Source organism: Bemisia tabaci, chromosome 1 (genome assembly GCF_918797505.1).
Source record: "Bemisia tabaci chromosome 1, PGI_BMITA_v3".
Classification (NCBI taxonomy): Eukaryota; Metazoa; Arthropoda; class Insecta; order Hemiptera; family Aleyrodidae; genus Bemisia; species Bemisia tabaci.
This window is the reverse complement of record NC_092793.1, coordinates 7,343,048-7,355,694: the sequence shown is the minus strand read 5'-3', so window position 1 is coordinate 7,355,694 and position 12,647 is coordinate 7,343,048. Positions and strand designations below refer to the sequence as shown.

At 37.6% G+C, this 12,647-nt stretch overlaps 1 protein-coding gene across 5 annotated transcripts in view; it reads right to left on the bottom strand.

Moving 5' to 3' along the window:
* The window catches only part of Patronin (calmodulin-regulated spectrin-associated protein patronin), a 127,203-nt gene that overhangs the window by 22,736 nt on the left and 91,820 nt on the right, over nucleotides 1-12,647 (bottom strand). For 4 of the 5 annotated variants that reach the window (XM_019050093.2, XM_019050092.2, XM_019050096.2 and 1 more), the window contains 9 exons: nucleotides 10,322-10,508; nucleotides 9,273-9,524; nucleotides 8,738-8,907; nucleotides 7,766-7,885; nucleotides 4,990-5,114; nucleotides 3,637-4,497; nucleotides 2,913-3,109; nucleotides 1,277-1,521; nucleotides 106-351 (listed from right to left, as the gene is read on the bottom strand). In XM_019050093.2, coding sequence (XP_018905638.2) covers nucleotides 106-351; nucleotides 1,277-1,521; nucleotides 2,913-3,109; nucleotides 3,637-4,497; nucleotides 4,990-5,114; nucleotides 7,766-7,885; nucleotides 8,738-8,907; nucleotides 9,273-9,524; nucleotides 10,322-10,508 — 2,403 coding nt within the window. The remainder of the gene's footprint in view (nucleotides 1-105; nucleotides 352-1,276; nucleotides 1,522-2,912; nucleotides 3,110-3,636; nucleotides 4,498-4,989; nucleotides 5,115-7,765; nucleotides 7,886-8,737; nucleotides 8,908-9,272; nucleotides 9,525-10,321; nucleotides 10,509-12,647) is intronic. The other variant, XM_019050095.2, reaches the window with a different exon arrangement.

Here is a 12,647-nt window from a genome sequence, read left to right as displayed (position 1 = left end):
TATCCTTCCTTAAAATTCAGGTAAAGATATCCAAATACAGATTTAGATGTTTGAAGTGATTTGCATCTTGAAGAGAGCGCAAAAAAAGAGAATTAAGATACTTACGGGATCACAGTTATTAAGTTCATTATCTATTATGAGACCAACATTTGTTGTCGGTCTCGGTTTGGCACTGGAAGAACAGTCTGGCACACTAGAAGCTTCATTTGAAGTTGGGGAAAAGATAGTACGTTTTGGAGGTGAGCGTTCTGCTCGGTTTGGAGAGGGGCTATAGTCATCTTGTGCAAAAGGAATGGGATCATGATTAACATTGTTTAAAGTAGGTTCTACGACTTGGGTTAGCCCTCGATCCTGCAAAAAGAATTAGAAAAAAAAATAAAATCAGTTCTTGTAGTATCAGAAGTATTGATAGTATTATTTGCTTGAGTATAAGATACACTTTTTTTTTGTTTAAAATAATTTCAGTTCTAGTGATGGAAAAACGTCCTAGACAAGGGTATTGCCCTGGATGCAACCTGCAACGAAATACTAGTGGATCTTTGCTGGCCGATGACTGTCGAGTGAACTTGCAGTGTCTCAAGGCACTAATCTGCGGCAGACTAGATGAGCTCTCCTCCACTCCTTTCCACTTATTTTGTTTTGCTGTAATAGTTGTTGCATGCAGTCATAAAATCCGTTTACCTTCGACTCCGTATTTCCAATAATTTCTTCCGTATCATGTGTTGTTGCGCATTTTTTTAAGCCATGTGCAGATCCTTTACCCAGCAGGTTTTAAGCTTAAGTAGTTCAAGAGGCTGAAGTCATCAAGAATTAGAAGGCTGGCTTCAATATGACTTCAAAGAGAAACGAGTGCAGGAATGGCGTAAACTCAAACTGCATCTCGATAAATGCAAGAGATTGGAATGTCCATTTTGTGGCATAAATTTTTTTTATCAGGAGATACAGTAAATAAAAATTATTTTTTTTATTGATGAGAATGGGAAGTAGAGGTTACTTGAATTTTCATCTTGGAGAGTAGGAAAATGAGGAAAATTCTGACTTTACTGGGAAACAAAATTCCACTGTCTGAAACATGGCAACAAAACATGGGAGGAAAATTGAGTCTAGTCTTTGTTGCAATGAAGCAAGAAGAGGACGATAAGTAGTGCAAAAGAATGCCTTTTCATACTATTATAGACAAGTTTGTATTATCTATGAAGGATTGTTCTACCATTGTGTCAATGTCTCGGCCTGTCGATTAGTCTAGATTAGTGATCGAATCAAGTTTCTTACATACCTTTTTGGGGGAGCCCCTTTTCACCCGTAACGGAGGCTTGGGCCTTTTAGGTGGTGAATCATCATCAAACGAAATATAAAACCCTTTTTCTGGCTGATTTTGGGGTTGCATATTTCCTTGATTTATCCTAGCATGGGCACGGGTGGGTGAGGGTATCCTGTAAGTTCGGTTTCCGCTCGTAATTTGTAAACGACTTAGACCTTCAGAAAACTCCTCCTCATCTGTTATTTTTTCATTGGATTTCACTGAAAAAAGAGGAAACAATTGCATCAAGATTTTAGGCATAGAGGGACACAAGAAATATACCTGAAAAGCAAGCTGTGAATAAAATTAAAGTATGAAAGGACTACGTGCAAAACGGGCCATTTGGGGCTCGGGGCGGATACCTTTGAGACTTGCCCTATTCATTCACCTAACAATGCCTCATCTTTTCCCAAAGTTTCAAGCCCCCCAAAAATTTTGGGGAGACGCGGCGGGGGGTCAAAGTTAAAAACCGGCAAAATTTTCGCGAAGTTATTACTCGAAAACCAAGAAGTTTTGGAAAACGCGGTTTAAACGAGCGTATTCAGCGTGACGAGAGCTTTCAGAAAATGTATAACATCATAGGGTTTTGTCAACTTCAGCTCGAGTTATCGCCTCCGAAGCGCTGGAACGCTCAAAAAAGACCCCTTATTTTTTCACGTTTGGGCCGATTTAAAAAAAAGCCATTTTTTTATTTTCGTGAAAAACTGATATGTTGTTCCTGACTCTCTGTAGCCTCTCTGGCTCTTTACCGCATGCTGGGGAAATGTTTTGGTCGCGAGTTATAAGAGCGGAAAGGAGTGAAGGTCGGGAAAATCGGCTATTTTAAACTGCGCGCGGCGACGGATCAGGAGACATGTGGCAACAATGCGAGGTCGGCAGAGAAGTGTGATTCGCCGAACTGAGTGGGAGGGGACGTTTTCCCTCCGATCAACGCCGCGCGCGCAGTTTAAAATAGCCGATTTTCCCGACCTTCACTCCTTTCCGCTCTTATAACTCGCGACCAAAACATTTCCCCAGCATGCGGTAAAGAGCCAGAGAGGCTACAGAGAGTCAGGAACAACATATCAGTTTTTCACGAAAATAAAAAAATGGCTTTTTTTTAAATCGGCCCAAACGTGAAAAAATAAGGGGTCTTTTTTGAGCGTTCCAGCGCTTCGGAGGCGATAACTCGAGCTGAAGTTGACAAAACCCTATGATGTTATACATTTTCTGAAAGCTCTCGTCACGCTGAATACGCTCGTTTAAACCGCGTTTTCCAAAACTTCTTGGTTTTCGAGTAATAACTTCGCGAAAATTTTGCCGGTTTTTAACTTTGACCCCCCGCCGCGTCTCCCCAAAATTTTTGGGGGGCTTGAAACTTTGGGAAAAGATGAGGCATTGTTAGGTGAATGAATAGGGCAAGTCTCAAAGGTATCCGCCCCGAGCCCCAAATGGCCCGTTTTGCACGTAGTCCTTAGAATTAATGAAAGAGAAAAGGAGCGATGGGCAAAACTTGGACATCTATACATTTGTGGTAAAATTACCACTAATAATCGGCAATATTGGAGTAGATAGGTAGCAGTAAATAGAGTATCTTGAAGAAATCTGCCACGTCACTGATACAAATCCTTACCTATAAAAGATATGCTTTGAGGCTCCATATCATCAACTGAGGGAGTTGGAACAGGTGCATGGGTGATTGAAGAGCTGGAATTTCGTCTCGGTGGAGGAGTCGGCGCTGAATGATCTGAGTTTCCATTATGATGAAGAGTAAACCCAGCATTAGAAGGAGAACTGCTCAATGATGATGGTTGACTCTGTTTATTCATTCTAAAAACATAAGATAAAAAAAGAAGTGGTAAAAATATTTTGTTGTGTGACCTTGGAGTGAAAAAACTGCACGTAGTGAAAATAGTTTCAGCCCAGGATTCTTTGACTTTCCAGGCTTTCCGGACTGCCAGAAACCTTGATGGAACAATTCCTGATACCAGCTGAGTGGATTTTATTTTCTAATTTTTCCAAAAAATAATTTCTTGCCTAATTTATTTTATCCTAGCACGGGAAACTTGTAAGCTGATATCTCAGTTGGAGCTGATTTTAAGAACTTTACTCATTTGATATTTCAAACAAATTTTCATTTTGATCGCTTAAAAATGTATTTGTGCCAATTATGCTATTGGTTATGGCCCTGATAATGATTTCAAACTCGTAGAGAGAACCAGTGACAAAACCAATTAGGAAAACTTTGGTTTGTATTCCTTGTGAGGGAAAAAAATACATACTATTCTGCTTTTCAAAGAGCATTGAAAACAAATAAATAAAAACGCTAAGAGCAAATGAAGAGTGCATGAACTTACTTGTTGACCCAGGTGTTGCGCGGTTCAGTTGAAATGGTAATAGGAGTTGACTGTTGCCAGGTCTTCCTTTGTGTTGGTTGATCATGTAGGAAAAATTGTGAGGATGGTGCTGACTGATCAGAAGGCTCTTGACTATTTCGAATTAACTGATTGACTTGTTGCTGTTGTTGATTGAGCACCTGCTGTTGATTTGAATTGTTCGTTGATACAAAACTTCGATACTGCAAGTTCTGTTGGTTTACTGAGTATGTGTTCGTATTGATTTGTGACTGAGGGTGATTGTTTACTAAACTATGCATCTGCCGCTGGGGAGAACTGAAGTTACTGACTGACTCTTTGCCATAACTATTGACTGGTAAGTGAGAACTAGAATAACTATTAGGAGACTGATTTACATAACTATTATTTAATGTTTGTTGCTGAGAAATATAATTGTTGACTGGTTGCGACTGCTGCTGAAGATAATTAGAGATAGGCTGCCTATTATTTACATAGTTATTAACTGAGGGTTGACTAATATAGCTATTAATTGGTTGCTGGTTAATTAGCATGGGCTGATGATTCGCAAACGAGTTCATCAGCTGTGGTTGCTGTAAACTGTGCCACTGTTGTTCGTTTGGAGCGCAATTGTTCAAATGGTTCATTGGATTCCCGGGTTGGTTGTACAGGCTTTGCTGCTGGTTAACGGATAAACTAGTCTGATGGTTATTGACGACAAACGATTGCATAGTGGGTTTGTTCTGGCTAAGACTGGCGAAACTTTGCATTTGAGGAGGGGCATTCTCATCTTGTCGGATTTGTTTTTGCTGTAAAGTTAAACGCTGCAAATCTTCCTGGATCTCATGCAAGCTCGAGTTCATCCTAAAAATAAAATAAAATAAGACATACTGACAGAAAACAGAAATAATGAAGAGTAAAAGGTTTTGAGAGTCATGTTGAGATATTTGCCAAGGTATTGTAAACCTCTGTGGGTTATAAACACCCCATTTTTTTTAAGCTTTCATGACAAAGAAAATAATGTATGCCTCCTACTCTCTCCTCCAATCGGGAATTACTGTCAGGAACCTCCTAAAAATTGACTGAACCGTAAATTACTAGAATTGAAATGGAAGGAAATATAACAAAAATACAAACTTAACTATAGTTAATGTTATGGTCAAGATTTGAGGTGATAATTTTCTAAATGGAATTCTTTTTTTCTTATTTTTTTTTTCCGGATAGAATTTCATAAAAGTCTGCTCAAAAATGATTTGGACCTTTCTTAGGAGGAAATGTTGAGGAGAGAAATGGCGGACCATGGCTATTAAGCTTAAATGCTTAAATTTAAAAATATAAGCAAAAGAATTTCCTTACTGAGACATTGATTTTTGATACTGTTCAAGGTCCATATTATCGTAGTCTGGAGTTTTCTTGTCCTCAAGAAATACAAGGGTTTGATTGTTCCCATCTAACCACTTTTGTTCCACCTCAGAGATATCCTAAGAATGAGAAAAATTACATTAAGATGGGTGCTCAGGAAAAAAGGAGGGAAGAGGAAGTATGACAACCAGAAAAGAGAAGTAGAGAAGAGAGAAGTATGAGAGGAAGAAAAGAGAACCAGTGAGGATTAGCATTTTCTCTTAGCAATCCAGAATGAGAGGAACATGCTTTGACAGCTGACTGATGAAAGACAGTCATTTCAAATCCAAGAAGAATAAAAAAATAGCAAGAAATTTGATTCATTTAGGATGCTGGATGCAAGAATACATGAGTAATTTTATGATGACCGGAACACTGCTGTGCTAAAGGAAAACGCTGTATGAGCCTTCAGACCATGCCAAATTTCCTTCAATAAAATATTAATTTCGAGGAAATTTGTTAATATTTTTCTTCGAATTTATTGAGGGAATTTTAGTTGTAATCAAATCTAAATTATTTGAAAATTTCCAAAGAAAATATCCAAAACACTCCTCAAACATTAACATTTAATCAGAGGAAATTTGATAACTCTCGGGAGTTCAAAAGGCGTTCTTCCTTGGCACACAGAATAGTAGTGTCGCTAGTCTCATTTCTGAATACTTTCAAGGTCATGAGACAAATTCATTGAAAAAGAAAATTACTGCTATCAGAAATCGCCTCATTTATGACCTTGTACATAATTTATGCAAAAAATTATCATCTTTAAGAGTTTTAGACCATAAAATGGTATGTTCGTTACATAACTAACAGAGAAAAAATGTCCTGTCATTTACTTAACCAATACCCCATTTTTCGGTTTACAACTCATAGTAACAATGATTTCTCATATTTGAATCTATGAATCATTGAAAGGTCACAACTTTAAACGATTTTCAACTACAGTTGTACTCACCAATTTAATTCTTCTAAGTATCTGAAAACTCAAAAAAACCAAACTGGCGATGCGACACTACTATTTCCATTATCATGAAATAGTCTAAACATGTATTTTTCATACTCCATTAAGAGTATTATAAATTATATTATATAATAACTATCAAGTGGGTTCATAAAATAGTAATGCAATGCAGGTAAAAACAATTGAGAGTCTCATGGACAAAATGCTCAAACTAAACTGCTGGTGAAAGTTTAATAAGCAAACAACGGTTACAACTTTGAATGCAAGGTCCATTTCACTTCTCTCTTTGACCTCTTAAGCTTGAATACAGGGATAAAATTCAAGCATGTTCATTTTCTTGGTTCAAGTTATTGTTAACAGAAATAAAATGGAGTGATGGAAACACAAACTCACTTGGTTGGGTGGCTCTAGATATGAAACTTTTCGGTGATACAGTGAATTAAATCAATAAACAAATAAAAATATCTGAGGGCATCCTCAGAATGAGGCAAGTTTGTGGTAAGACAGATGAAGGCATAATTTTATCATGAATTGCAATATGTTGTAACCTTTAATGCATGTGTCTCAAAATGATTTGATTGTGGAAGGAGGCCAAATATAACCGCTCCCACCCTTTCTTTCTTCAGTAGACCCCCCTTCCCCCCCCTCCCCCAACAACTTAGATATTCTGACAGAATGGAAAGTAGGGAAGAAAATATAAACTACTAGACATGAATAGTATTGTAGGTATTGAAATTGCAAAAGATAGTATTTGAGGCCTTGTCTCCATGGGACGTTTTCATGGGATTTGTCCCAGTTTCCGAATCACAGGGATGAAACTTCTGGGATTATATATGTCTCCACGGGAAGCGGTCCCACGCTCCAGCGAAAAGTTTGCGCGGGAAGATAAATAAGTAAAAATCGAGTATCTAACCAGGATTAAGATAATGATTTGAACACGATTAACAGTTACACAAATTATTTTAAGTATACAAACACGAACAGTCGAGTAAACAACAAAATATCGCACAGTTTGCTTTCATTTCTTCTTCCTCTCTCAGTTGGTCTTAGGGGTACAAGGACCATACTTGGTACTGGGAAAAATGTTGACCAACTCAATATTTTTCTCAACTTTGCATGTGGGATTTTCCTCTAGGACAAATTCCATGAAACGTACCGTCGAGACAAGGCCTCAGAATGGTTGAGGCAAGTTGTGGCTTCAAAAAGAACAAATTGGCATGATCACATGAAACCCAAACTCATGCTTAACAGAAAACACCAGAGGCAAGAGGAAATTCAGTAGCAACAAAAGATGTATCACACACAGGCCGGATGAAAATAAACCTTGCAGTATCAGTTTAAAACTACCTACGATTCAAGAGGCATTATTTCAGTAAAACCTTAAAAAGGCAAAATTTCACTGGGGAGGGGGAAGAAACTTTCTGAAATCTTAAAAACATCCTATTTTGATCAAAACAGAAAAAAGATGCCGATGAGAAGGGAAGGGTTCCCTAGCTTACTCCCCAATTAATAACTTTTTTCAACTCTCACAAATTTTCCCACCCCTCTTTCTTTCTTACTACAGTCCGAGTGTGACATAAATTATACTTTAAAATTCATAGGCAGTAAAACCTCAGTATAACAGCTTTCAGAAGACCGACCAAGATTGTTGTTATTTTGCGGTTGTCATATGATTTAGGAGGGTTCCTTTGCAGATAAGCGTGACCTATAAACTAAATTCAAGAGATACAACTTGAGAAGTGAGCAAAGCAAAAGATAAAGAGACATAGGTACCTGAAGTGAAAAAGGACGTTGTGGTTTATCAGATTTTGGGGAAGCAGTTTTGCTGTTAGACACCTGTTGGCCAGGGTCGGAGTCAGGCGTGTTACAACTCGTCTTTTCACCTGACTTGCCCTGATAAGATTTCAGAGGGAACAAACAAATTAGTACACCACATGCCCCAAAAGGACTTGCAATCCATTAAGAAACAGACACCACACACCAGAGATAAAACAAAGGAAAAATTAATACTTTTCTTATTTCCTACAACAAAGTGCCTTTTAAATTGAATGACTTTTCCATGGAAAATGATATTACAATTTTGGCTTATGTTTCGACAGCAATTGCAGTATGACAGAAATATTCTACGGAGAAGTACACAGGGGAGGAATTCAAGAGGCTGATTCAAAATATGCAGCCACGAATAAAATAAAGCATCAGAGATGCTTTATTCATTTAACATCTGGAGTCTCCTTTTCTTTGCTGTTTTTGGGAAAGTATTAATGCCTAAAGTATAAGTTTGCTGGAGCTGGATATTCAGGGTAGACAGATTGATGATCTTTGTCTGAATATTAGTGAATATCACTGGTGCAATCGTAAGAAAGGATTTAGGACAGAACGAAAAGAACACTTGATCGACAAGGTATGAGAGTAAAATTAAATTCACAGTAATATTGAAGTTAACGTACCCTTTCTCAGCAACATTTAAAAGATTCAAAGAATATAAACAGCACTTGAATATTTAGAGAGTAAAAATAAACGATAAAGGTAGAAACAAATTTCAGAGAGATTAAGTCTACGAATCATCACTCAGCACACTCATTATTAAAATCAAGGGCATGCTGTTCTAATAAAACATATTTTCTCCATAAAACTGAGATTTTTAGGGGAAAAAATGCTGAATGAGGAGAATAAAACTACTAATTACGAGGTAAAATTATTCCTTTGGAGACAACTAATCAATAAAGATATAATAGAGAAAAATACCTTGGTGACAGCTTGGAAAAAAGCTGCTTTCCCAAACTGCTGTCGTTGCTTGTTGAAAACCGCTTCCATTCTGCGTTTTTCACTTTCAATCAAGCGTCTTTTTTCTTCTAATTTCAAGCGTATGTTTAGTAACTGTGAACCCATTACTTCAGTCTCCGTCTCTGTTTCTTCTGCAACAAAATAGTAGTTAGTAGTAGTAGGGGTAAAACAGATGAATTGGATGAGTGTCTTTTTGCTTACCTCACTTGAAATTCACTACTTGTCAGTTGGGTAAAAATAGGAAAAAGGACTAATTTCATCATGATCAAATAATTAAAGGCTCAATTTTCAACAAAAAAATCACTGGGTTCCATCGTTGAATATCATAGGTTTTATACACTGGCCGGAATCGAAAAAATAATGGTAAAAAATCCAAAATGATAGGAGACATACAATTTCAAGCGTAATTTAAACTTTTGTCAGTCTTCCTTAATAGAATACTATGATGGACTTTAGAACAATGATACTAAAAAAAAGCAAATTTCCTTGATGGTACCTCTGTCTGGCTGTGAGTGAGAATTTATATCTCTCTGCTGCTGCCAAGTTGTAGTGTTGGATGGTAATGCAGCAAAGGAAGTTACTTTCTTCTCTGTAGGCACTTCAGAATTACGTTTATTAATGATCACTTCTTCTTCTGGATCGAACAATGAGTTTTGTAGACCAGCACTACTCATGGTTTCTGCATGATTCGAAGATTTACTCCTAAGAGACGACTGTCGGGATAGTGATATTCTCTGAGGTGGTTCAGCTGGAAAAGAGAAAATAATTATGATTTTTCGTTCCCTGCCTTGATCTTTTTTAATTACATAAATGCGGAAAAAACCCCTGGGTCAATTAAGATATGAAAGGTAAGGTAAGGTATTAAGGTTTGGGTATGAAAGTTATTTTTAAAGTACCTTTGATAACTTTCCAGTTAGAGACCTGCACAAAGTTTTGTTTTACGATAAAAAAAGGTCATTTTACAGGACAAAATTTGTGTGCCCCTACTTACTTGGGCAAATTTTCAATATATAATTGAGGCACTGGATGCGAAAAGGGCACTTCTTGATTGCGATGTTTCAGAATGTCAGTTGCTAATTAATCCTTGGGAGAAGAATTTGATGGGTGATTTTTCCAGAATTCTTTCCATAGGAAATTGTAGAATCATAAGAAATATTTGGTAAAATTTGTTAATGAAATGGATGCATTTACTTTCCTTGCAATAAATGATATATTAGAGAAAACTCTGAAACACTGCAACTGAGAAGTGCTCTTTTCGCATCCAGTGCCTAAATTATGAAAGGAAAAAGGGATGGCAGAGTTAGTATTGTTGTAGCATGACATTTTCTTATTAATAAGAGGTTGTAAAGATGATTCGAAATTGTTTGATATCTGATCTAATCTCAGTGCCTGCATCTTTACAATCAAGGAGATCTGGTTTGAGATTTATTTTAAGAATCCATTTTGGTGCGATAATTTTTGAAAAAGCAAAATAAAGACCACTCCAGCGTCTAAGGTTAATTAAATACAATCTGTTAAGCGTTTTCAATCTTAAAATTGGCTTACTTGAATCAATGTGTGTATCACTCTGCAAAACTGAATGTAAGGCATTGCTATTCCTATTCTCTTGTGCGCTAATTTTTGGAGATGGCGAGGGGTCCTTCCTTCCTATGTGAACTGCCGGCTCTTTGTCTGGATTTTTACCAAGAAGATGGAGGTTCTCCTGGGATCCACCAAAATTTTCTATTGTTAACTGAAAAGATAGAACATTTTGTTGAAGAGAGAGTATAAAATGATACGACTTATAAAAAATGAAGGGTTCAAAAACACTATTTATGATACAAAGGATCATGAAATAAAAATTACTCATCAAGAAAAATTTCAAGAGAAAAGCATTTTGATGAACAAGTGGAAATAATTCACATTTGACAATACATTTTCAAAAGTGGAAAAAGGCAATAAATGAAAGGAAACTTTGGCTTAGATAGAAAAATTACCTGAGTAAAAATTGGCGAAATGAGAGGCAATAGTTGATTCTCCATGATATCGGGGATATAAGCTGACCAAAGGATAAGAATTTCACATTCCATTTTTGATGTATCTCATGTGGTGCATTGCAACCAGTACTCAGTTTGAAATTAATATGGATACAGCTAAGATGAGTGAATTGCGTTAATATCTTTAAGACCTACATTCAACATTTTCGGATAATGGAATAAGAGCAGTTGGCAGTACTTAGAGGAAGAGTACAAAGAGGAAATAGAGGAGGCATGAAATTTTACAAGCAGAGGAAAGAAATTCATACCAGTGATAGAGGGGCACTTCCGGTCTCCAAATCCGGGGTTGGTTTAGTCCCCAGCCCCCCGAGTGCGACGTTGCCATTTTTTAAAGTTGAAACATGTTAAACCCCATAACTTTTGAGCAATTGAAGATACGAAGGTGCGGTTTGTTTGAGTCGATAGAACATAAAAAGAGCTATCATTTCGTATATAGTTTTTATCCATTGTTGCCAAATTTACCCCAAAATCGACAATTTTTCGATTTTTTCAAGGTGCAAAAATACGGTTAACCTAAAAAAGTCGGTATTGGGACACCACGTAGGAAAATAAAAAACACGCGTAATTAAAGCCCTTAATGTGAGCTTTCCAACGGTATATCGGTTTTTCCGGGGAAACGATTCTATCGTGAGATACAGGCCTTCAAAGTCCGACTTGGCGTACTTTTTGGAGGTCCCGCGTCATTCGCACCTCAAAAAATTAGTATTGTGAACGCTGGTAAAAAAACGAAACTCACATGTAATGAAAGCTATTTATGTGAGCTTTTCAACGGTTTATCGGTTTTTCCGGGGAAACGATTCTATCGCGAGATACAGGCCTTCAAAGTCCGACTTGGCGTACTTTTTGAGGTCCCCCGTCATTCGCACCTCAAAAAATCAGTACTGCGCACGTCCATAGGAAAATGAAAATTACATGTAATGAAAGTCCTTTGTATGGGCTTTCCAACGGTATATCGGTTTTTCCGAGGAAACGATTCTATCGCGAGGTACAGGCCTTTAAAGTCCGACTTGGCGTACTTTTTGAGGTCCCCCGTCATTCGACCTCAAAAAATCAGTACTGCGCACGTCCATAGGAAAAGAAAATTACATGTCATGAAAGCCCTTTGTATGGGCTTTCCAACGGTATATTGGTTTTTCCGGGGAAAAATTTGTGTCGCGAGATGCATGCCTTGAATGTTCGTTGTAGCGGTTCAGGTCCTATTGAATATTACATGAAACAGGGGAGTTCTTATCAAAGTAGGCTGCCGTTCATGCAGCGGCGAGCAGGGAGAGAAAGATGCAGATATGCAGAGAGAGATGCAGATATAGAGACGAACCTGACACATACTGCCAACTGTATATTACCAAATTTTAAACGAATATTAAACATAAAACTTCAATGGAATCTCAGAGACAACGGATCCATTTCTATGTATCATGTCTCCCCTATATAACACAATCCCTGAGATTGCGACTTTTTTCTTGCACCCTTTATGCGTTCTGAGTGTTTTCATTCACGTTCAGTGTTTGACACCATCGATTTTTCCGAGGCAGGGAATCGATAAACAAGATCGAAAAATTGTCTATTTAGTTCCCTGTTTCATGTCTTATTTAATATGACCTGGGACTTGCACCATCACGATGGGCGAAGAAACAAGCCGCGCAGGGTACCTAAAAACCCCGCTACAGTGAACATTGAATGCATGTATCTCGCGACAAAACTGTTTCCCCGGAAAAGCCAATATACCGTTGGAAAGCCCATACAAAGGGCTTTCATGACATGTAATTTTCTTTTCCTATGGACGTGCGCAGTACTGATTTTTTGAGGTGCGAATGACGGGGGACCTCAAAAAGTAC